The sequence below is a fragment of the Thermobia domestica genome, chromosome 1 (genome assembly GCF_964235325.1).
Source record: "Thermobia domestica chromosome 1, izTheDome1.hap1.1, whole genome shotgun sequence".
NCBI lineage: Eukaryota > Metazoa > Arthropoda > Insecta > Zygentoma > Lepismatidae > Thermobia > Thermobia domestica.
This window is the reverse complement of record NC_137454.1, coordinates 15,146,793-15,174,102: the sequence shown is the minus strand read 5'-3', so window position 1 is coordinate 15,174,102 and position 27,310 is coordinate 15,146,793. Positions and strand designations below refer to the sequence as shown.

At 32.6% G+C, this 27,310-nt stretch overlaps 1 protein-coding gene across 4 annotated transcripts in view; it reads right to left on the bottom strand.

Moving 5' to 3' along the window:
• LOC145683468 (ATP-dependent RNA helicase DHX30-like) overlaps positions 1 to 27,310 on the bottom strand; it is an 85,979-nt gene that overhangs the window by 36,930 nt on the left and 21,739 nt on the right. For 3 of the 4 annotated variants that reach the window (XM_081754802.1, XM_081754807.1, XM_081754815.1), the window contains exons 3-7: positions 22,269 to 22,672; positions 17,525 to 17,606; positions 15,840 to 16,053; positions 11,381 to 11,591; positions 6,832 to 7,586 (exon numbers count right to left, since the gene is read on the bottom strand). In XM_081754802.1, the coding sequence (XP_081610928.1) occupies positions 6,832 to 7,586; positions 11,381 to 11,591; positions 15,840 to 16,053; positions 17,525 to 17,606; positions 22,269 to 22,672 (1,666 nt within the window). The remainder of the gene's footprint in view (positions 1 to 6,831; positions 7,587 to 11,380; positions 11,592 to 15,839; positions 16,054 to 17,524; positions 17,607 to 22,268; positions 22,673 to 27,310) is intronic. The other variant, XM_081754820.1, reaches the window with a different exon arrangement.

The window sequence follows — 27,310 nt, the reverse complement described above, 5'->3', positions numbered from 1 at the left end:
AAGAATTTTATAATAATTAGTTAAAATCGAGACAGACTGTACCAGTCAACACCTCCAGCGGCAGCTATAATGCTCAGTGCTATATAGAGTGATTACTTTATAGAAATTTTAGAATTTAAAAATCATGAAGAATTTAAGAATAATTAGTTAAAATCGAGACAGACTGTATCAGTCAACACCTCCAGCGGCAGCTATAATGCTCAGTGCTATATAGAGTCATTACTTTGTAGAAATTTTAGAATTTAAAAATCATGAAGAATTTAAGAATAATTAGTTAAAATCGAAACAGACTGTATCAGTCAACACCTCCAGCGGCAGCTATAATGCTCAGTGCTATATAGAGTCATTACTTTATAGAAATTTTAGAATTTAAAAATCATGAAGAATTTAAGAATAATTAGTTAAAATCGAGACAGACTGTATCAGTCAACACCTCCAGCGGCAGCTATAATGCTCAGTGCTATATAGAGTCATTACTTTATAGAAATTTTAGAATTTAAAAATCATGAAGAATTTAAGAATAATTAGTTAAAATCGAGACAGACTGTATCAGTCAACACCTCCAGCGGCAGCTATAATGCTCAGTGCTATATAGAGTGATTACTTTATAGAAATTTTAGAATTTAAAAATCATGAAGAATTTAAGAATAATTAGTTAAAATCGAGACAGACTGTATCAGTCAACACCTCCAGCGGCAGCTATAATGCTCAGTGCTATATAGAGTGATTACTTTATAGAAATTTTAGAATTTAAAAATCATGAAGAATTTAAGAATAATTAGTTAAAATCGAGACAGACTGTATCAGTCAACACCTCCAGCGGCAGCTATAATGCTCAGTGCTATATAGAGTCATTACTTTATAGAAATTTTAGAATTTAAAAATCATGAAGAATTTAAGAATAATTAGTTAAAATCGAGACAGACTGTATCAGTCAACACCTCCAGCGGCACCTATAATGCTCAGTGCTATATAGAGTGATTACTTTATAGAAATTTTAGAATTTAAAAATCATGAAGAATTTAAGAATAATTAGTTAAAATCGAGACAGACTGTATCAGTCAACACCTCCAGCGGCAGCTATAATGCTCAGTGCTATATAGAGTCATTACTTTATAGAAATTTTAGAATTTAAAAATCATGAAGAATTTAAGAATAATTAGTTAAAATCGAGACAGACTGTATCAGTCAACACCTCCAGCGGCAGCTATAATGCTCAGTGCTATATAGAGTGATTACTTTATAGAAATTTTAGAATTTAAAAATCATGAAGAATTTAAGAATAATTAGTTAAAATCGAGACAGACTGTATCAGTCAACACCTCCAGCGGCAGCTATAATGCTCAGTGCTATATAGAGTGATTACTTTATAGAAATTTTAGAATTTAAAAATCATGAAGAATTTAAGAATAATTAGTTAAAATCGAGACAGACTGTATCAGTCAACACCTCCAGCGGCAGCTATAATGCTCAGTGCTATATAGAGTCATTACTTTATAGAAATTTTAGAATTTAAAAATCATGAAGAATTTAAGAATAATTAGTTAAAATCGAGACAGACTGTATCAGTCAACACCTCCAGCGGCAGCTATAATGCCCAGTGCTATATAGAGTCATTACTTTATAGAAATTTTAGAATTTAAAAATCATGAAGAATTTAAGAATAATTAGTTAAAATCGAGACAGACTGTATCAGTCAACACCTCCAGCGGCAGCTATAATGCTCAGTGCTATATAGAGTGATTACTTTATAGAAATTTTAGAATTTAAAAATCATGAAGAATTTAAGAATAATTAGTTAAAATCGAGACAGACTGTATCAGTCAACACCTCCAGCGGCACCTATAATGCTCAGTGCTATATAGAGTGATTACTTTATAGAAATTTTAGAATTTAAAAATCTTGAAGAAATTAAGAATAATTAGTTAAAATCGAGACAGACTGTATCAGTCAACACCTCCAGCGGCAGCTATAATGCTCAGTGCTATATAGAGTCATTACTTTATAGAAATTTTAGAATTTAAAAATCATGAAGAATTTAAGAATAATTAGTTAAAATCGAGACAGACTGTATCAGTCAACACCTCCAGCGGCAGCTATAATGCTCAGTGCTATATAGAGTGATTACTTTATAGAAATTTTAGAATTTAAAAATCATGAAGAATTTAAGAATAATTAGTTAAAATCGAGACAGACTGTATCAGTCAACACCTCCAGCGGCAGCTATAATGCTCAGTGCTATATAGAGTGATTACTTTATAGAAATTTTAGAATTTAAAAATCATGAAGAATTTAAGAATAATTAGTTAAAATCGAGACAGACTGTATCAGTCAACACCTCCAGCGGCAGCTATAATGCTCAGTGCTATATAGAGTGATTACTTTATAGAAATTTTAGAATTTAAAAATCATGAAGAATTTAAGAATAATTAGTTAAAATCGAGACAGACTGTATCAGTCAACACCTCCAGCGGCACCTATAATGCTCAGTGCTATATAGAGTGATTACTTTATAGAAATTTTAGAATTTAAAAATCATGAAGAATTTAAGAATAATTAGTTAAAATCGAGACAGACTGTATCAGTCAACACCTCCAGCGGCAGCTATAATGCTCAGTGCTATATAGAGTGATTACTTTATAGAAATTTTAGAATTTAAAAATCATGAAGAATTTAAGAATAATTAGTTAAAATCGAGACAGACTGTATCAGTCAACACCTCCAGCGGCAGCTATAATGCTCAGTGCTATATAGAGTCATTACTTTATAGAAATTTTAGAATTTAAAAATCATGAAGAATTTAAGAATAATTAGTTAAAATCGAGACAGACTGTATCAGTCAACACCTCCAGCGGCAGCTATAATGCTCAGTGCTATATAGAGTCATTACTTTATAGAAATTTTAGAATTTAAAAATCATGAAGAATTTAAGAATAATTAGTTAAAATCGAGACAGACTGTATCAGTCAACACCTCCAGCGGCAGCTATAATGCTCAGTGCTATATAGAGTGATTACTTTATAGAAATTTTAGAATTTAAAAATCATGAAGAATTTAAGAATAATTAGTTAAAATCGAGACAGACTGTATCAGTCAACACCTCCAGCGGCAGCTATAATGCTCAGTGCTATATAGAGTGATTACTTTATAGAAATTTTAGAATTTAAAAATCATGAAGAATTTAAGAATAATTAGTTAAAATCGAGACAGACTGTATCAGTCAACACCTCCAGCGGCAGCTATAATGCTCAGTGCTATATAGAGTGATTACTTTATAGAAATTTTAGAATTTAAAAATCATGAAGAATTTAAGAATAATTAGTTAAAATCGAGACAGACTGTATCAGTCAACACCTCCAGCGGCAGCTATAATGCTCAGTGCTATATAGAGTGATTACTTTATAGAAATTTTAGAATTTAAAAATCATGAAGAATTTAAGAATAATTAGTTAAAATCGAGACAGACTGTATCAGTCAACACCTCCAGCGGCAGCTATAATGCTCAGTGCTATATAGAGTGATTACTTTATAGAAATTTTAGAATTTAAAAATCTTGAAGAAATTAAGAATAATTAGTTAAAATCGAGACAGACTGTATCAGTCAACACCTCCAGCGGCAGCTATAATGCTCAGTGCTATATAGAGTGATTACTTTATAGAAATTTTAGAATTTAAAAATCATGAAGAATTTAAGAATAATTAGTTAAAATCGAGACAGACTGTATCAGTCAACACCTCCAGCGGCAGCTATAATGCTCAGTGCTATATAGAGTGATTACTTTATAGAAATTTTAGAATTTAAAAATCATGAAGAATTTAAGAATAATTAGTTAAAATCGAGACAGACTGTATCAGTCAACACCTCCAGCGGCAGCTATAATGCTCAGTGCTATATAGAGTGATTACTTTATAGAAATTTTAGAATTTAAAAATCATGAAGAATTTAAGAATAATTAGTTAAAATCGAGACAGACTGTATCAGTCAACACCTCCAGCGGCAGCTATAATGCTCAGTGCTATATAGTCATTACTTTGTAGAAATTTTAGAATTTAAAAATCATGAAGAATGTAATAATAATTAGTTAAAATCGACACAGACTGTACCAGTGAACACCTCCAGCGGTAGCAATAATGCTCAGTGCTATATAGAGTGATTACTTTATAGAAATTTTAGAATTTAAAAATCATGAAGAATTTAAGAATAATTAGTTAAAATCGAGACAGACTGTATCAGTCAACACCTCCAGCGGCAGCTATAATGCTCAGTGCTATATAGTCATTACTTTGTAGAAATTTTAGAATTTAAAAATCATGAAGAATGTAATAATAATTAGTTAAAATCGACACAGACTGTACCAGTGAACACCTCCAGCGGTAGCAATAATACTCAGTGCTATATAGAGTGATTACTTTATAGAAATTTTAGAATTTAAAAATCATGAAGAATTTAAGAATAATTAGTTAAAATCGAGACAGACTGTATCAGTCAACACCTCCAGCGGCAGCTATAATGCTCAGTGCTATATAGAGTCATTATAAAAATTAATTGGTTTCATTATTATAATAGATATTATTATTATTATTATTATTAGTATTATTATTATTATTTATATTAAAATATCAAACAAGTGTGTCGCTATGTCCTAGAAGTTAAGTAAAGTGTGTCTTCAGTCAAAAAAGGTTGAAAACCACTCATCTAACATGTCTCTCATGATATAGTTCCTCCTTATCCAATGTTCCAAGCAGTTTCCCATCCTCTTCTTAATTAATATCTAATATTGTTGTTTTCTCCCACACTATTTCTAACAGCTTCTCGTTCGTGTTTCGCTCGACTCAACTAATTCTCTCTATTCTTCTCCACACCCACATTTTGAAAACCTCCAGTTGTTTCACATCATTTCTGCGTAACATCCCTGTTTCTACCTTTATACAGTACAATACTCCACTCCACACGAAGCATTGTTTTCGTATAACATAATTATCAGGTTCACATTTTTTTTTCATATTTTCGAAATCTACGCATGAGGTTTTAAACTCACGCATATCATTATCTTGCACTCCGTAAGTTCTATCGATTGGTATATTGCTTATCTGAAACTATTTTTATTCGTTAGATGCTAATGACATTGCAGAATTTAATAGATTTTTACACAGTGCTCAGCTTATGTTTATACAACAATTAACAATAGCTAATCTTATCGCTTTATTAGAAAATGGAAATCATAGTAATGTTTACAAAAAAAAATTAGTATTTGTAATTCTGTCTGCATTTTGATAGGGTCACGTTCGAAAGGTTGCAGAATATTTTACCAACTTATAACTTGAGAATGCATCTATAGCATGAATTACGGAAAGGTATGTCTACTGAATCAGCCACATTTACTTTTCTCAGTATATTGATGCGATCCATGAATACAGCAGAAGATATCATTGCTCATTTTTATTGGACTAAGTTATTAAAAGCACTAGATACTACATGACCAAAAATAATTCTATTCGTCTAAAACTAAGCATCTAGCGACTCCACTTATACTCTACCATTTGAAATGAATGAATTCATTTCAAAGATTAATACAGTGAGTAGTGATGTGAGGTGGAAAGTTTTCTGTTCTAAACAAACATCAGTGATCAAGTAACAATTTCTCATTAACCATAAAATTGATTGAATTCATGTGTAGAAGTGTTAAAAAGTGAAAGATTGTTTAAAGAATCTGAAAATTTTCATGGTTCAGAAAATTTCTAGTACTTTGTAGGAACAAGTGAAACATTTTTTTATGAATCGAAAAAAAAATCTGTTCTGTATCGAAAACTTGAAAAACTTTTCATGAGTAGGAAAATTTTCATTATTTTGAAGCTAAAAGTAAAATAACTTTTTATGAATCAGAAAGTTTATTGCTTTGTAGAATCAAGTAGAAGGAATTTTCATGGATCGAAAATTTTCATTACGATGTACAAACAAGTGGAAAATGTTAGGTGGAAAGTTTTCCACTATATTTAACTGTATATTGAGACATAAAATTGAATTCCTGTAGAAGAAAGTTAGATAGCAACAAATTATAATTTTCTAATTAGCGTTCGGGAACCGGAAAATTTTCTAATATTTCCAGTTGTCAAGTAAAAATTTACATAGTGTTTCTCTCTCTCTCTCTCTCTCTCTCTCTCTGTGTGTGTGTGTGTGTGTGTGTGAAGTGCAGGAAACTTACATCGAGTTCGTAGAGTACAAATCTCACATCCCATTGTTTAAAATGTAACAAGAAAGCGAAAAGAAACCTTTGTGAATTTATCAATTATTTCAAAAACAGAAAATTCCACTACTTCTTCACATATAGGCCTGCTGCCTATGTAATGAAATAACTACATAAAAGTTCCTTATGAAAATTATTTTTGTAACAGAAAATACGAAGAAATGCATTGATTTTATTGTGTTTAAAGCTATGAAAAAAACTTCGTCTTACGTGTATTAAACTGACGAAATATTATTTTGTGAGATCAAAGGTGAATTCTTAGAGAAGAATACATTGATGTTTTTGAAACATTTTTGCAGTCATGAAGAAGAGTTAGATTTTCACTTCATGAGACTTTTTTTTTCAGACAATATTTATTACAAATAAATTTTACGGCTAAACAACGATGTAGGATTAAGTGGAGTATGTTTTTATGAATCGGAAAACTTTCCGTTTCAAAATTTTCCGGAAAATTTCCATCATTGACGGTGACCTTATAAATTCATTATAGAACATTAAATTAAAATTTTAAAAATCTATCTTATACATAAATTTAAAAAATCTATCTTTTACGTATAGTATTATTTACATAAATTTAAACTTTTACCTTTCTTCTTTGTTAGCTCCTAAGTCCACAACATATATGACATCCTCAATTGTGATACTGGTTTCTGCAATATTAGTAGCCAAGATAATTTTTCGAATTCCTTCTGGCAACACTTGAAATATCCTCTTCTGTTCGTCGTACGGAAGTTTCGAATGAGCTGGCAGCACACAATAAGAATCTTTAGGCAGCAATTCAATTAATTTTTCGTGAACGTCTTTAATGTCTGGCCAACCTGGCAGAAAACATAGAATCGCTCCAGGTGGTTTAACAGAATGAATCCAGGCAATAAACTCAGCCACTATTTCATAATGAATTTGAGGATTCGCCCTTGTATTTAAGTCTCCCAGACGTTTTAAATACAAGTCATTAATTCTACGTTGTGACGTTGATGATTTCATCTCTTGAACAATATCTTCTAAAAAGTGCTGTTTAACAGGATGTACGAAACCTGGTATTCGTATTATAGGGGCTCCGTCAAAAAAGTCTGAAAATAGTTCTGCGTTGATTGTAGCACTCATGATGACCACTTTTAGGTATGGATTAACCGCCATCGCTCTTTTCAACAGTACAAGTAACATGTCCGTATTAATATCTCGTTCATGTGCTTCATCTATCACAATATGACTTGCTCCATTTAAAGAAGGATTTCGTTGCAAGCGGCGAAGAAGGATTCCGGAGGAGCAGTACAATATTACTCCCTTCTTGTTTGGAATGTTTGATTTCAACCTCACAGTGAAGCCTACGCAATCGCCGACCTACAACAAGGAATACATGTAACTGGAAAGGTACAATAACATTGGCCTACAAGTGAGATTTATAGTTTCTAAGTGCATTACACCTAGTGCCAAGTATAGGAATTAAAATTAGAATAGCAACATACGTCAAATATTCATTACGTTAAGCGAAAGAAAATGAACGCGATATACCTATTTAATTTATAGAGAAAAAGCGTAGAATGAAATTTGCTTTATTCTGTTTAAAAAAAAAATAATCATAAATTGTAAAGTGTAGAATAAATATATCGTTTTCTTTGGTAACTTTGTCTCAATAACGATAATTCATGTTCGATTGTAGATTTTTTGGTCTGGTATATACGAGGGTAATTCAACAATTATCTGCAATGTAGCTATAACTTTTCTTATATTGTTCATACTGACCTCTGTTTTCGTTTATGTAGCTATAACTTTTAATTTATAGAGAAAAAGCGTAGAATGAAGCGTAGAAGAATAGAATATAACTTTTCTTATATTCTGAGAATATGAAAGCGTAGAAGAATATAACTTTTCTTATATTGTTCATACTGACCTATGTTTTCGTTTATGTAGCTATAACTTTTCTTATATTGTTCATACTGACTTCTGTTTTCGTTTATGTAGCTATAACTTTTCTTATATTGTTCATACTGACCTCTGTTTTCGTTTATGTAGCTATAACTTTTTTTTTATATTGTTCATACTGACCTCTGTTCTTGTTTATGTAGCTATAACTTTTCTTATATTGTTCATACTGACCTCTGTTCTCGTTTATGTAGCTATAACTTTTCTTATATTGTTCATACTGTCCTCTGTTTTCGTTTATGTAGCTATAACTTTTCTTATATTGTTCATACTGGCCTCTGTTTTCGTTTATGTAGCTATAACTTTTCTTATATTGTTCATACTGACCTCTGTTTTCGTTTATGTAGCTATAACTTTTTTTATTTTATTCATACTGACCTCTGTTCTCGTTTATTTTATTGTTAAGCTATTGTGGATTGTTCATACTGACGTCTGTCCTCGTTTATTTTATTGTTATGCTGTTGTGGTCATGCCATGAAAGTTTGATTCTAATTCCTTCATTTGTCTTCCTTTTCCTTCATTTGCAGATAGATCATGGCTGCTTCCTTAGAAATTTTTACCTGTTGTGGATGATTTCGTACGCGGAACCATGACTAATTTCCAGACGATGTGCCACTTCATCAATAGTCACTCTTCTGTAAACAAAATCATGTCACGTGCATGCTCAATGTTGTCATCATTTGTGGCTGTAGATGGTCCTCCGGCTCCTTCTTCGCATGTAACATTTGTACGACCAATTTTGAATTTTTCCATCTCTTCGTAGACATTTCGATATGACAAGACACTGTTCCCGTATTCTGCCGAAAGTCTTTTGATGGATTGCAGCCCCTGATACACCTTCCGACCACAAAAACCGGATCACTGCTCGTTGTTCCTCTTTGGTGCAAATTTCTAATGGAGCGTCCATGAACTAACTGCAACAAAAGGAAAAGAAGTGGAGGAATTAGGATCAAACTTTTATAGGATCACCACAACAGCATAACAATAAAATAAACGAGGACAGAGGTCAGTATGAACAATCCACAATAGCTTAACAATAAAATAAACGAAAACAGAGGTCAGTATGAACAATCCACAATAGCTTAACAATAAAATAAACGAGGACAGAGGTCAGTATGAACAATCCACAATAGCTTAACAATAAAATAAACGAGGACAGAGGTCAGTATGAACAATCCACAATAGCTTAACAATAAAATAAACGAAAACAGAGGTCAGTATGAACAATCCACAATAGCTTAACAATAAAATAAACGAGGACAGAGGTCAGTATGAACAATCCACAATAGCTTAACAATAAAATAAACGAGGACAGAGGTCAGTATGAACAATCCACAATAGCTTAACAATAAAATAAACGAGGACAGAGGTCAGTATGAACAATCCACAATAGCTTAACAATAAAATAAACGAGGACAGAGGTCAGTATGAACAATCCACAATAGCTTAACAATAAAATAAACGAGGACAGAGGTCAGTATGAACAATCCACAATAGCTTAACAATAAAATAAACGAGGACAGAGGTCAGTATGAACAATCCACAATAGCTTAACAATAAAATAAACGAGGACAGAGGTCAGTATGAACAATCCACAATAGCTTAACAATAAAATAAACGAGGACAGAGGTCAGTATGAACAATCCACAATAGCTTAACAATAAAATAAACGAGGATAGAAGCAGTATGAACAATGTAAGAAAAGTCATAAATACATTACAGATAATTTTTGACTTATCCTCGTATACATATTACAATAAAATCTGAATTTACAAACACCTGAATGATTTTCCACCTGTGTTTACTCTGAGTATGACAATTTCTTAACTAGTCTCGAAATTTTTCATAATGGATCTTCCATAATTGCCAGGATCATACACTCATAATACGGAGTTAGAGGTTGTTTCTGGGAAAGGGACACATGAACAAAGTTGTCATTTAGAAGTTACAGCCAGTGGTCGAATTGGAAGCAAGTTACTACTGGTCTGCTTGTATGCACAGACCCATATTAGATATACTTTTGGGAAGCCGCTAAACAAGTTACTGCTTTTCATTTGTCTCTCTTTTATCAAAATTATCGTGCTCTTTATATATTTTTCACACGCACAAACAGTGATATTAGTATTTCGTGTTCTGGCTAATGACCCTCCAGCACTCTGTAGCACATTATTGATCTTATCTTCAGGCAGAACAGAAATTCCTGTTCTGCTTATTTTTCCTGTTCTGCAGAAAAAGATATTTAGATTTCAGGGAAATTTAATAGTAATTATTTTCCCAACAATCGAGGTGAAATAAAGTCAGAGTTACCAGAGCGAGATCCCTATTGTTTATTGGTAAGAAAGAATAAAGGAAAACTAAGTATGTTTAGCACAATTTTGGTATAGTTAGTGAGGCTAATAAACTGTCTTTTATACTATATAAATTTTGATTTATTCTTTTGGAATAAAGTAGCGAATCTTTTAGAATTCGAGACAATTCCTTTTCCAGGTCGATCCTTGAGCACATTTCCTGCCTTTATAATAAGAAAAAGAAATGTTTTATTAATAAGTCTAATGGCAAATTTCTTTTGGTATAAATACGTAAATAGGTTTCTTTGTAAAAAAAAAAAAAAAAAATAACCAAGGAAAAGGATTTTCATATTTAAGAATTGTACATCCTTGGGAAAATGGAGGTGATATATTCCGACCGCTCTTGGATTTTTTTCTATGCATATTCTGTTTTTTTTTTTTTTTTTTTTTTTTACATTATTATTTTTATTTAAGGCAAAAATATTTGTTTGCAGTTTTGTAGGGAAATTTTAAGAATGAGCTGACAACTACATGATACACGGTCTAATTCGACTACTAGTTATACTTAAAATTTCAGTTGTTTGATATCGACATGGCTGACACATTTACAAGATATTGCCTTATTTTCTCTCTAACATCCGTAAGCTATTAAAGTAACATTTAACATTAGTCCAACTAAACTAAAATAAACAACTATTTTCGCCGAAATATAATTATATCGATGAATAAAATATAATTAATAAATATCAACCAACTAGAACTTTTGAATGTTCTTGGTCAAAGTACTTGAATATACTATTTAAAACATAACGCACCAAACACAGCGATCTTCGGGAAACGAGGAATATAATGCTATATGTGACCTTTTACTTAGATCATTTCAATGAATCTATAAACATTTGAAATAATTATAACGGTTATTACCTGCTCCAATCTTTCATAGGCCACTCGCTCTGCAAGTGCAATCGTACTGAATCGCCGAGGTTGTGTAACTATGATATTGCAAGTTCCACCTTCCATATCTACAGTTGACTGGTCAAATATAATTTTAGGAATTTGTGTGCTTTTCCCACAACCTGTGTCACCCGTTACTACAACCACCTGGTAAGCGCTCACTAGATCAGCTATACGAGATCTGCAAAGAAGTTAAGTCAAGCTTTATTAGTCAAATAATACAATTCATCTTCGCTCAGCTATTCCCAAGCATACTAATCTTATTTGATTAATTGTTTACTCAATGCAGTATATATTAAAAACATTACTGTTTAAATGGTGCTATTTATGAAGTAAGATGGTATTGTGCCTACAAATAAATTTGTTAGCAATGTGTCTATTTCTTGTTCTTCATAAACTGTTCGAGTTAAGTACATTGTCTTTTTTAATTCACTGTTCTTCACAAAATGTTCGGGTTAAGAACATTGTCTTTTTTAAATTCATTTTTCTTCATAAAATGTTCGAGTTAAGTACGGTGACTTCTTTAAATTCATTTTTCTTCATAAAATGTTCGAGTTAAGTACGGTGACTTCTTTAAATTCATTGTTCTTCATAAAATGTTCGAGTTAAGTACGGTGACTTCTTTAAATTCATTGTTCTTCATAAAATGTTCGAGTTAGGTACGGTGACTTCTTTAAATTCATTTTTCTTCATAAAATGTTCGAGTTAAGTACGGTGACTTCTTTAAATTCAATTTTCTTCATAAAATGTTCGAGTTAAGTACGGTGACTTCTTTAAATTCATTGTTCTTCATAAAATGTTCGAGTTAAGTACGGTGACTTCTTTAAATTCATTGTTCTTCATAAAATGTTCGAGTTAGGTACGGTGACTTCTTTAAATTCATTGTTCTTCATAAAATGCTCGAGTTAAGCACATTGTCTTCTTTTAATTCATTGTTCTTCATAAAATGTTCTAGTTAAGTACGTTGTCTTTTCTTTAATTCATTACTGTTCATAAAACATTCGAGTTAAGTACGTTGTCTTTTTTAAATTCATTGTTCTTTATAAAACATTCGAGTTAAGTATGTTGTCTTTTTTAAATTCATTGTTCTTCATAAAATGTTCTAGTTAAGTATGTTGTCTTTTCTTTAATTCATTACTGTTCATAAAATGTTCGAGTTAAGTACGTTGTCTTTTTTAAATTCATTGTTCTTTATAAAACATTCGAGTTAAGTATGTTGTCTTTTTTAAATTCATTGTTCTTCATAAAATGTTCTAGTTAAGTATGTTGTCTTTTCTTTAATTCATTACTGTTCATAAAATGTTCGAGTTAAGTACGTTGTCTTTTTTAAATTCATTGTTCTTTATAAAACATTCGAGTTAAGTATGTTGTCTTTTTTAAATTCATTGTTCTTCATAAAATGTTCTAGTTAAGTATGTTGTCTTTTCTTTAATTCATTACTGTTCATAAAATGTTCGACTTAAGTACGTTGTCCTTTTTTCAATTTAAATGCAAGAAATTCTAACATAAACTAAAAATAGAGACACAGGGAAATACAACTGTGGATTAAATAAAATCAGTTTGAAGTACAGGTAAAAATAGTTTTTATATTTGCTTAAAGAAATGAATGGATTAATATTTGAATCTCAAAAAACTTCTCTTATTAGCAAAGTTTAGTACAAATACTGAAGTGCGGTTCTACATCTGGTAAGAAATTTAAAATTAATGTCTGAATTTTTATTTCATCGCTTTCTTACTGTATGAAATGAAATCTTTGAGTTTTACATCCCAGGATTATGCCGGATAGGTTAAAGGAAACGGTGATGTTGAGAAATAAATTAAAAAATGGTGGAATAAAGAAAGTAGGAGGAAACAAGAGAACCTCAAGGAAATTCACGCACAATGTGTTTTTCCACCACAAAGTTCACTTGGCTAGAGCTAGGATCGAATCAGCAACTCCATGCACTAAATGTAAACGCTTTATCACTGAGCCACTGCAACCCATCGCTTCTTCAGAGTACAAAGTGTTACACTAGGAACAATTTAGTATCATAGTTAGCCGTCATTTTACCAAGAAGTCAACATTGTTTAAGTTTTCAACAGTTCTTTTTTTTCTTTCTTTCTTTATTATTGCCACGTAATTTAAGGGATTCAAGTTTTTTTCCTTCAACAGCACATTTCAATTTCAAAGAAGTAGAAGGCAACTGGAAAGTATTTTGCAGCTTAAAAATCTTCATTTCCCCCGATGATGATGGAAGTTTGCCGTTGAAACGGTATGGTTTATAAGTATTCGAGGTTCTTAATTGGGTAAGATTTTTTGATAGTTTTTGATGTTATCCCCTGATATCATTCCAAACTATAAGAATCAAACTACATATATATTATAATTACCCTTTTAAATGTCCTAGTGGTTTGGTCTCAGCAACCTTCCGGCAAAATAGCTATTGCCTTTATCGAGCTGCATTCTAAGAATGCAAGAATCAAAGGTGTTTGAGTAAAATTTAGAATGTAGAGTCGTTAGAAAATTGTAAACTCAATTAACTTACAATATAACTGGAAGATCAGTTAACACTGTGATGAAAATTCAGTAGTAATTTAAAACATTATGGACAAGGGAACTGGAATGTATTATTATTATTATTATTATTATTATTATTATTATTATTATTATTATTATTATTATTATTATTATTATTATTATTTTATTACAAATTTCGTTACTAGTCATACAGTAACTCCTTATAATTTAAATTTTACCCATGTACACCCCTACCTCACCGGGTTCATTAGACACTAACTGATATGTCGAAAAGTTGCTAAGATCAAATTAAGACAGAATTTAAAAGGTAGTTGCACAATTCTAAAGTGTGTCGTTTGTGCAATCTTAAGAAAATAATAAATATAAAAAACTACATAGTAGTGTTAATTAAAGGTAGGATTTCCTGCCATGAATGATTAGGTGCATCTTCTTCTTCTTTCTCTTTCCACTCATGTGGAGTCGACGTTTCTGATAAATCTTTTCGATAAAGCACTATTCCGGAATTCTTCCCCTGTTGGACCTTTTCCTCTGAAGTCATTGTTAACCATATTCATCCATTTCTTTCTTGGTCTTCCTCTACCTCTCTTTCCATTGACTTTCATTGCCATCACTCTTCTGACCACATAGCGTTTGTTTTTTTCATTAGATGGCCATACCACTGCAGTCTTCTTTCTGAGATTTTCTTAGATATATCTACAAATCTTGGTTGTTCCCTTTACTCTCTTATTCCTCTCTCTGTCTCTTCTTGTTATCCCACACATCCAGCGTAGCATTTTCATTAGCTAACATTCAATCTTTTCTTTTTATATGCTTTCCTTATTGACCATATTTCTGCTCCATATATCATTGCTGGCCTAAACACGGTTTTGTAAATCACTCCTTTTTTCTTTACCGTGATTCTGGAGCTACACAGACCACCACACATTTTCTTCCAATATCGCCATCCCTTTTGCATTCTGAATGTTATTTCCACGTCCAAATCACCATTCTTGGTAAAAGGAGAATCTAAGTATTTAAAAATAAAAATCATTTCATTCAATTTTACTTCTTGTAACCTTACTTCCCGATTTCTTTCTCCGTTGAATTCGAGATATTTCGTTGGGGACACGGTGGCTGAGTGGTTGAGCACTTAAATCCAGTGCGTGGGGTCTTTGGTTCAATCTTCGACCAAGTAAGTATGTGGTGGACAACAACGTGTCACTGAGTTTTCTCGGGGTATTCCCGTTTCCTCCCACTTTCTCATTCCACCAATTCTTCCATCATCATTCACTTGCTTTAATCATCGTCTCCCTTAGCCTAAAGGGCATAATCGTAGGACATTAAAATTAAAGATTTCATTTTTTTCGAGATATTTCGTTTTTCCTTCTACTAATTTTTAAGCCTCTATCTTCCAAACACTTCCTTCAACTCTCTGCTTTCCTTCCAACTTCTTCCTTATTTCCACTGATCTAGTGCATATGATGGATGAACACGTATATTTTAAATAGAATATTTTTATCTAATGATGAAATTCGAAATTAGTTATGTAGTTCGTTCTTGTCTCAGATCCCTTCTACATATTTTACATTATACTTTTAATAAATGTGACTAGGAATTTGAGATTTCGTGGGGGTCATAATGGCTCAGTGGTAGAGCGCTTACCTCTACCGCGTGGAGTCCTTGGTTCGATCCCCGACTAAGTAAGTTTGAGGTGGACAACAACGTGTCCGTGAGTTTTCCCGGTGTACTCCCGTTTCCTCCCACTTTATGAGTTTATACAATCGTTTTTATTCGATAGTATTCTGTCATGTATACTGAATATGTAGATAAAACAAAGCCTGTTATATGCAGCTTATAGGATTTACTAGTTGTTTTCGTTTCTTTTATTATTTTTAAGGAAAAAAAAAACTTAGTTTGCTAACTTCTACTCACTTGAATTTCGTGATTGGCAGTATCTCTAAAGAATGTTTCAGTTTCACAAGATCGCTTCTGGTGGCGAAGAAACGTCCACATCCCTTCAGTTCACTATCTTGTATACTTGCCACTCTCTCATGGTATCTGCAGAATAACTCCATACTTCTTTCTCGAATCGCTTCTTCACTTGTTTTTCGATATATCCATCCAGTTATGGCATCATACAAAGTCCCTGTTGATATTCAAAGCAAATTAGTACTTATTTGTTACAAAAGAAACAAGGAACTGATTTTATATTCAAGACCCAATAAGGCTACTTTAAAATTTTGCAACAATCCGGCATATGACAAAGTTTTACCTGGAAATCCAACTGGAAAACGACAATTAGGAAGACCCAGGAGCAGATGAAGGACAATATTAAGATGGATCTCGCAGAAATAGGAATATAATGTAGAAACTGGATCCAGTTGGCTAAGGATAGAAGTCAATTCAGAGCTTTAGTGAACGCGGCATTGAATCTCTGGGTTCCATAGGCCACAGAGTTAGTTAGAAGATTGGCAGAAGGTCGTGTTTTGTGCATTAGAAAGATAACAGACCAATAGATAACAGTACCGCTAATTTCTTCCACTTGCATAAATTACAACTCTTGCTTTTACAGCCAATCAGAATACGTAGCATAACATATTCTAGACGAGAAGTTTTTCCCACATATATGCCATTGAGAATATTCAACTGTTTGTACATTGCCTGGTACAAATCCTGAGGGTTTTCAAATTGAACTTGTGACCAGACTATTTCACACACAACCTTTTATTTCCTAATTGAACTATACCTTAAAATGCTTTTCTTACAACAATTAATTACGAAACATTCATTTCTACTAAATGACTACCTCTAATAAATCAGTAATAATAATAATAATAATAATAATAATAAAAACTCAGTTTGCGCATACTATAGTAGTTGAGTTGATTTTAGTTTAGCGTCCCTTTCAGCAGCGAGGCTGTATGAGACGTGGACCTACTGATTAACGTGAAATCCGAACCACATGATCTTCCGCCGGGAATCGAACCCGGCACTCCCACGCCAAAGGCGTGTACGTTAACCGCTTAGCCACGGAGGAGCTCTCGCATACTATAGTAGGTTATTTATGTTGCAAATTAATATACTCTTGTTAAATATCTGTTTCACTTTTTTTATTATTATTATTATTTGTTCCTTTATGTGTCTGCTAATCAAAATTCCTGGCTTTATTTGCTCTAATCTCATCTGTGCTTGTTAGACCCGAATCTAAGTTTATATGTATTTAAGTGTTTTCCATTCTACAGTCACCTACTCAAGTACCCAGATCGCAAGTAGCGGAATTATAACAGTCAGGGGTCCAGGTACTCATAGAGGTGAGTGTATAATCTTTGATTCCTATAGACTTAAATTTGATTTAAACCACTCATTGAACAAAACAAACCTTTATTATAAAAGAAAATATTAACGTGTAAGTTTCGCCAGCTATCTACTTTGGCTTTATCAGACTGATAAATCGTGTCTGATGAAGCCAAATTGGGTAATTGGCGAAACTGTTACACGTTAATATTTTTTATAATGAATGTATTGTTTTTCTGAGCAAGTGTTTTAAACCAAATTTAAGTCATATATACTTGTTAAGAAAACAATATATAAGCAGAAGCCGAAATGTATGTGCTTACTTGGAATTTGTTGCGTTTCACTGTCATCATCTTCGTCACTTGATGCTGTCATTTCATCTTCTGCCAGTTGTGGAATTACAGACTACAAAAAGAAGTAGAAAAATTCAAGCGTTATTTCTTACCTAAATTTTGTTGAAACATCCGAAGTAGAAATGAAATTATATTAAATCCAACTTTTAGTTTAACGTCATCAGATGGCTGTGTCCTACAGGTAAGGAAAACGCATAGGACATGTATATGCAAAATGATGGAGGAACATTCATGGAATAAAAAAAAAAAGTGCAAAGAAATGGGAGAATATCGAAGTAAAAAAAAAAAGCACGGAAAAGATACTGTCCTCTTAGATATTTAAATTTATAAAATACGAACACTTCCATCGTACATTTACTCACTAAGCATTATCTTCACTAAGTCTAATTGGCATCTTTTTTATTTTTACTGTTATATCTGATATACATGTACACAACACCGGGCAAACTACGGATATGTATTAACAAAATATTGAAAATATGAATTAACAAAAAAAAAAAAAAAATGATATATTGGTATTTACCAATATATCACATTAGACGCATTAGACAATCAAAAAAGTCACAAGAAGAGGGAATGTCGGGATCGTCACTTCACCTAAAGCAACACACATAATGTAAAACAGGTTAATGTAATATGTTAAAAAAAAAAGAGAGATATTAAATAAAGATTCTTCACTCATAAATATATCTAAACCGACTTTAAATCTGGATTCTGGCAATACTGATAAAATCTGGATACTTAGGTATCTTCGATGTGTATTTTGGTTCTGGCAAAAACAGACATAGCATAGACACCACGCTTCTTTCAACCTCAACTCTTTCTTTCTTTCATTATGCTCTGTTCATTCTTTATATGATCCATTTTCTACGTTACGTTCATTTGGTCGTATATATTCCTTTTCCCATGCGTATGAATGTATTTACAGTCATCTTTAAAAGGAAATCTTGTGCTTTGGAAAAAGTTCTTTTCAAACTCTGTGTATTTTTTGTGTAATTTATTTATTTATTTGTTTATTTATTATTATTATTATTTATTATTATTATTATTATTATTATTATTATTATTATTATTATTATTATTATTATTATTATTATTATTATTATTATTATTATTATTATTATTATTAAGACTAAGTATATAGAAGTCTTTATAGGGCAGGCGCGTTAAAATCTGTAACGAGTGAGTTAGAGAAATACAGGATGGACTTAGTAGGAGTTCAGGAAGTTAGGTGGGAAGGAAATGGATCTGAGAATTCCGGAAATTTTACGTTCTTTTACGGAGAAGGAAATAAAAATCACCAGTTAGGAACAGGGTTTTTCGTTCACAAACGAATATTACCAGCAATTAAACGGGTTGAATTTGTTACTGACAGACTTTCTTTTATTACTCTTAAGGGACGGTGGTGTGATATTATTGTTTTAAATGTACATGCTCCAACTGAAGATAAGGGTGACGATATAAAAGATAGTTTTTACGAAGAAGTGGAACGGATATTTGACCAACTCCCGCGATACCATATGAAGATTCTATTAGGGGATTTCAATGCGAAGGTAGGACGAGAGGATATTTTCAAACCGATTATAGGGAACGAAAGTTTGCATAAGGAAAGTAATGACAACGGTGTTAGACTCGTAAACTTTGCAACATCCAAAAACTTAATCGTGAATAGTACAAAATTCCCACATCGCGACGTTCATAAATACACTTGGACATCACCAGACGGAAAAACACATAATCAAATTGATCACGTTTTAGTAGATAGAAGAAGACAATCTAGCATAATTGACGTCCGGTCGTTTAGAGGGGCTGATTGTGACACTGATCACTACCTGGTAGTAGCGATAATACGGGAGAGGTTATCGTTGAATAAAGGTAACATTCAATGTCCGAAAACGGAGAGATTTAATTTAAAGAAATTAGAAGAGAGCCAGGTAAGAGAGGAATACCAGATTGAAGTTTCGAATAGATTCGCGGTTTTAGAAGACTCGGAGTGCACTAGTGTTGAGAATACTTGGATTGCAATTAGAGATAGCATTAAAAGTTCAGCAATAGAAAAATTGGGACACGCGGAAATACGTAGGAACAAACCATGGTTTGACCAAGAATGCATTAAACTAGCAGAGAAGAGAAAACAGGCAAAATTACGGTGGCTACAAAATCCGAATGAAACAACTACACAAAATTTCGCAGATATCAGGCGGGAAACTTCCAAAACTTTTAGAACAAAGAAAAGGGATTTTTTGAAAGCTAAAATTAAGGAACTTGAAGATAATAGTAAAAATAAAAATATTCGGGACATGTATAAGGGGATCAGCGAATTTAAGAAAGGCTATCAACCTCGTGCTTATATATTAAAGAAATCTGACGGAACAGTTCTCACCGATACGGATAGCCTCTTAAATAGATGGAAAGATTTCTTTGACGATTTGCTGAACACGCAGCCAAAATCTAATGTGCGTGGAGAAAAGGAGATACACACCGCAGAACCGTATATTCCACAACCCAATCGAATAGAAGTGGAAGCCGCTATAAAGAAATTGAAGAAACACAAATCTCCGGGTGTAGATGAAATTCCGGCTGAGTTAATTTTAGCTGGGGGCGAAAAATTGTGGAACAAGATACACAAACTCATTCTCCTTATCTGGAACAAGGAAGAATTGCCACAAGAGTGGAAAGAATCAATCATTGTTCCAATTCACAAGAAAGGCGACAAAACTGACTGTAATAATTATCGAGGCATTTCTCTTCTGTCAATATCCTATAAAATCCTTTCAAATATTCTGTTAGCAAGATTGACCCCATACTCAGATGAAATTATTGGAGATTATCAGTGCGGATTTAGACGAAATCGATCAACTATTGACCAAATATTTACCATTCGCCAAATACTCGAAAAGAAGTGGGAATACAATACCCCGGTACATCAACTATTTATTGATTTTAGAAAGGCTTACGACTCGGTTAGGAGAGAAACATTATACAACGTTCTTACAGAACTTGGAATACCGAGAAAGCTAATTAGATTAATTAAGATATGTTTAAGTGAATCCCAAAGTAAAGTCCGGGTAGGAAAATTTTTGTCCACGAGCTTCCACGTCGAAAATGGCCTGAAACAAGGAGATGCGTTGTCGCCATTATTATTTAACTTTGTGCTGGAATACGCCATAAGGAAAATCAAAGATAGCAACCAGGGCCTAGAGTTGAACGGTATTCACCAGGTTATGGCATATGCTGATGATGTAAATTTAATAGGGAATGATAGGAGAACAGTAGAAATAAATGCAGAGATCTTATTAAACGCTTGCAGGGACATGGGTTTAGAAGTAAATGCAGAGAAAACTAAATACATGGAAGTGCGTCGGGACCGTAATACGGCAAATTGTGGAGGTGTTAAAATATTAAATAATGCTTTTGATAAAGTGGATACTTTCAAATATTTAGGATCAATATTAACAGACGAAAATCATATTCACGAAGAAATTAAATGTCGACTAAAAGCAGGGAATTCGTGTTACTATTCGGTTCAAAATCTCTTGTCGTCGCGAATTCTGTCGAGGAATTTGAAGCTTAAAATATATAAAACGATAATCATGCCTGTTGTTCTGTATGGATGTGAAACATGGTCGCTTACTCTGAGGGAAGAACATAGACTGAAAGTATTTGAGAACAGGATCCTGAGAAGAATATTCGGACCCAAGAGGAACGAGAATGGGGAATGGCGGAAGCTTCATAACGAGGAACTACATAGTTTATACGGTTTCCCCAACATTGTTAGGGTCGTCAAGTCTAGGAGGCTTAGGTGGGCAGGTCATGTAGCTAGAATGGAAGAAAGTAGAAACGCTTTCAAAGTCTTGACTGGTAGGCCCATAGGAAAACGACCATTAGGAAGACCTAGGCGCAGATGGGAGGACAATATTAAGATGGATCTCGCAGAGATAGGAATACAAAGTAGAAACTGGATGCAATTAGCTAAGGATAGAAGTCAGTGGAGAGCTTTTGTGAACGCGGCACTGAACCTCCGGGTTCCATAGGCCATAGAGTTAGTTAGTTATTATTATTATTATTATTATTATTATTATTATTATTATTATTATTATTATTATTATTATTATTATTATTATTATTATTATTTTGCTTACACGAGAATAATCTCAATTGTATGCAAAACAGGCAAATAAATAAATACCTTGTAAAGAATCCGTAATCCTATTGTTGTACCGGTAAACGTATTTTAAATATAATATCCGTAATCTTAATTTTGAAGTTAGGGGACACGGTGGCTCAGTGGTAGAGCGCTTGCTTCTGTAGTGTGGGGTCACTGGTTTGATCCCCAGCCAAATAAGTTTGTGATGGACAACATCGTGTTTATGGGTTTTCTCGAGGTTCTCCTACTTTCCTCCTACTTTCTCATTCCACCAATTCTTCCATCACCATTCACTTGTTTTAATCATCTTCTCCCTTAGCCTAAAGAGCGTAATCGTGGGACGTTAAACTAAAATATTTCATTTCATTTTCAGTTTTTTGAATTTCGAAGCTATTCCTTTGGTTCAGCTATCTACTTTTTAAATATTGTTTTGAACCACAAGGGAAGAAACATACCTTCTTTGCACGAAACCTGACAAGACATCCACTTAGCTTACAGTAAAAAAAAGGAAAAAAAAAACACTTCAACTAATTTTCTCTAATGCGTGCTTTCGTTAACTACACATACCTTTTCATATCTATCCAGCAGCAACTTAATATCTTCGACTTGACTTGGATCTACCGTGATCATGACCGGTTGTTTATATTTAACTTCCATCTCAGACAGTTCCTCATGGCTGAAGTAGAGAGGCCGGCCTGGAGGCGGCAGCAAATTCTGTTGAAAGAGCCAGGAAAGCGTTCGCCAGGCTCCTTCGTTGGCAGCCTGCATTTTAGTATTCCCAACACCAAAGAAAATCATTTCAGACGGCCAAATCACTCTCACTGCATACTCATGCATCATGGAAGGCAACAATCGAAAACGTGTTAATGGAGTATAATTCTCACCTCCTTTGCCAGCACTAATCATATTGAAGAATTCAAGAAGTGTTGCAGTAGGATTTGGGAATAACTTCTTCATGAGCCTCATTGAGTCTGCAGATGAATTAAATAAACACATTGTAAGATTCAAACAAAAGAATGTGAGCGTCGACACATGAAAGTCAAATCAATGGATATTTACATCAGTGGCGTAACTAAAGGCTTGGGGGCCCTTCTGCAGACAGCGTGGAGTGGGGCCCCTTCTCTACGTCCTACTTCACGATTTCGGGCCCCGAGATGGCTTGAGGCCCTCCCGCAATGCAGGGTCTGCGGGGCCCTTATTTACGCCCCTGATTTACATTAATATTTAAAGAACATGTAAAGCAATTTGAAAGCATTGAACTATTGAATCATAAAGGGCTCATCGTTGGAATATATAGAAGATAAAGGAAAGAAAAAATAAGCTGGAAGTAAAGCAAACATCATATGCCACTCTTCACCCATTTTTTTCTTGGTATTTTCAAACTTTTCTCACTTTTTATGTAATTATATATATGTATATGAAGATAAATAAGAAGAAAACCAGTCAGAAAATCGAAGGAAGTCTAATCTCTTCGAACGGAAGAAGTGAAAAAGACCTAAGTTTCAGAATAACGTAGGCTAAACAACCATTGAATAGGAAAAAGGACTGCTAACATCAAGAAATGTATCGTTGGACGTTCGAAAACTATTTATTAAGACTATAGTATGGAGCGTGACGCTTTACGGATCAGAGATGTGGACATTGAGAAAAGCTGGATGCATTTGAAATGTGGTGTTCGCGAAGAGTGCTGCATAAGGAAAAGGAATGAAGACATAGTAAAGGAAGCTAATGAAGGATGGCAGATCATGAAGATTATAGGAAAAAGAAGAAACAGCATGCTTGGCCATCTTATTTGTCACTCTGATTGGATCACCGTGTTGATAGAAGGAAAACCAGCAAAAGGAAGACCAAGGATAGAATATCTAGATGCTGTTACAAGAAGGGACCTTATCAAAATATAAAACATCTTTCCGAAGGGAGGGAAAAGTTTTAAAATTTTCATGTTGTCCACCAACCTATGGTTGAGGTGAGACTAAGTGCCTTTTACATTGTACGGTGTTTTTGTTTGGAAGTTTCGTGTATTTCGAGTGGAGAGTCCGATCAACATGAAATAACTTGTAAAGTGGAAATGATCATTTAAAATTATGAAATTGACAACATTATGACGTCAATGGCTCAAGAACAACTAATAATCAGATAATGACAAGATGGCGATGATTCAGAAATAAAGTGTAATATTTATTGTGTCTTGCTAAATTTAAATCTGAGAGTTAAAAAAATAAAGTAGAGAAAAGCATTGAAAGGTTATTTACGAACTTCGAAAAATCTGGAGGTACAGCTGATTTGCCACATAGTGAAGACCAATAGGATTTAATTGATGATAGCAACTGTCCGCAGCAGTCCCAAAAATATTTAATAATAATAATAATAATAATAATAATAATAATAATAATAATAATAATAATAATAATTTAATTTAATTTAATTTAATTTAATAACGTATTTTAAGTACTAAAAACAGCGTTAGCCAAGTATAGCACTGTGCAAAGTAATTAAATATTTGTGCATACTACAATTTAAAAGATTAAAATTCAATGTTAGTACTATAGAAGAGTACAATTGCCATATTTCATACTTTCAAACTGAGTCATATGAAGTAAAATGTAACAAAGTAGAACCACTAAAATAGCTCTGATCTTAATGATTAGATTGTCTAGCAATAACATATAAATATAACTATTTATAAAATAGAATTATGTCTGAATTGTTATAACAGGATAAAACATTATAAAAGTACTAAAAACCTAATACATGTCTAATTTCTAAGAGTCTGGTCTTCTGTTATTATACATAGTAAGTAAGGTACTTAATACAGAGTTCTTTGTATCGTTCTTAAACAATAAATTTGCTTTCCTTAGTCTGTGAGTTGGTACTCTGTATGAGGTATTATTTACAAGGTACTCACTGTATAATTTATTTACTAGAATGGACTCCAAAAATCTTAACGCTTCTTGTTCTCTTCTTTGTGTTAAAAGATTTTGATTTAGATTAAAAACCTCTAATAATTTCTCGTAGACACAATAGTATTTGGGGAACGCGGTGGCTCAGTGGTAGAGCGTTCACCTCCGATGCTTGGGCTCCTTGGTTCGATCCCAGATCGCGCCGTGTGGACTTTGTGGTGGACAAACACCGTGCTCGTGGGTTTTCTCGGGGTCCTCCCGTTTCCTTCCATATTCTTCATTCCACCATTTCATTTATTTCTCATCACCACCGTCTCCTTTAGCCTAACCGGCATAATCGTGGGACGTAAAACTCAAAGATTTAATTTCATTTACAATAGTATTGGTACAAATGTAAATAGAAATATGCATATTTAATAAAACTTTTCTCGACCCTTTCTATTTTGTCATTATTTGTTCTGTTAATGTTTGACCAAATCGCACTTGCGTATTCAAGTTCACGTCTGATAAAAGTTTTATATAGCCTTATATTCGTGGTGTAGTTCTTGAAATTCGATCAGTTTCTAAGTAAATTACCTGTTGCAATATTTGCATGTTTGATAACGTCATTCACATGGAGGTTGAATGTAAGTTGATGACCAAAAGTTACTCCAAGGTCCCTGAGAGATTCTACTTTTTCTATAGTTTTACTATTTATACTATATTTTGCTGGCAAGTACTGAATTTTCTTTGTGTATGTTACATGTTTGTATTTTCTACTATTTATACTCATACCAATAATAATAATAATAATAATAATAATAATAATAATAATAATAATAATAATAATAATAATAATAATAATAATAATAATAATAATAATAATAATAATAATAATAATAATAATTTGAATTTATTGATGCTAATGTGACCACAGCCGAAGCCAAAAATGGTCACAATATACAAATAGTATACAGTGGAGGATTACAAAGTAAATATAGAGTAAAAGAATATAAACAAATAAAAAAAATGGTAGCTCAAAACATCCAGATCAAATACAAATAATATGTTGTACATAAACTTGATACAAGGTTAGATTACAAATAAAATGTCAACATAACCTTCCTTCATGTATCAATTAAATTAAGAAATATGATGTGTTATATAACAAGTAAAATATAATGAACATTATAAAATGAACAAAATTACCAAAGAAAATATATGACAAAGAACATGAGCGGACAAAAATAAACATACATAAAACAAAATACAATTTGGATTCAACAGACAATATACCAGACGAAACAATGGCAAATGTATATATTTACTAGATAACACATTCTAAATATTGTTTTTTTGAGTAGAGCAAAATTTTCATTGAATAGATCGATTTTCAAAGATTTTTTATTTATATTCTCTACACTAATAAATAGTGGAGTACCAATTAATTTGTTATCACATAATATAGATCGAAAGTCCGTGCGGTTATGCAAAAGAACTCTAATATATAGATATTCAATTAGGTTCACCCTAGCATGTATTACATCGTGAATAAACCTTATTTGCCTCAGATTTCTCTTAACATCAAGAAAAAGCAAATCAAGCCTAGCGAGAATCTCCCCAACAGTCGTCTCATTCAATTTAAATTTGAATCTAAGCCAGGCCAAGAAAGAGATTTGAATTGACTCAAGAACTTGTGTAATACTAACAAGATTCCGGTTCCATGCTAAAGTTGCATATTCCAAATAAGATCGAACATAAGCGCAATATAAAATTTTACATGTTACAATATCTTTAAAGTCTTTAGCAACCCATTTAATGAGCCCAAGATTTCTTCTATCTTTAGATACCATAGTAGAAATATGTTGATCAAATAATAGCTCATTATCCATCATAACACCTAAATCTTTATTTGTTGAAACAACTTGTATTGTATGATGATTGATTGAATATGGGGAAAAAGATATATTCGTTTTCCTAGAAAACGATATAATTTTGTTTTATCCATGTTCAAAGGTAGTGCATTCTGAATGAACCATTGATAAACTGAGTTAATATCAGCTTGTAATTTCAAGTGCTGTGACAATTTACTATTTTAGAAAAAATCTTCAAATCATCTGCATACAATAGAAAGGGACACTTCAAAGATTTACCAATATCATTAACACATATTATAAACAATAAAGGACCCAAATTGGATCCTTGAGGAACACCCGAAGAAATATTGTACACAGATGATTTCCAACCCATATACCCACCACAAATCTACGACCAAGCAAATAGGAAGCAAACCAAAGTATCAAAGATTTAAGAATTTCAAAGGAGTCAAGTTTCTTAAGAAGAAAATAATGAGATATCTTGTCGAAAGATTTAGTAAAGTCAAAATAGATTGTATCGACTTGACCACGATTATGAACAACAGGAGAAACCAATGTCAAAAACTTATTTAGGTTTAATTCAGTAGATCTGCCTTTCATAAATCCATACTGTTCAGGAATAATACAATGTTCAACGGAACTATAAAGATAGTTATAAATAAGTTGATCAAAAATTTTAGGTATTACATCAGGAATAGAGATAGGTCTATAATCAGTTACAGTCGTTCCATCAGTTTTTGGAATCTGAGTTACAGCAACAGTTTTCTATACATTTGGATAGAAATGAGATGCTAAACTCCAATTAAACAAGGATGTCAAGATTGGAGCAATTATTTCAAATATACCTTTAATT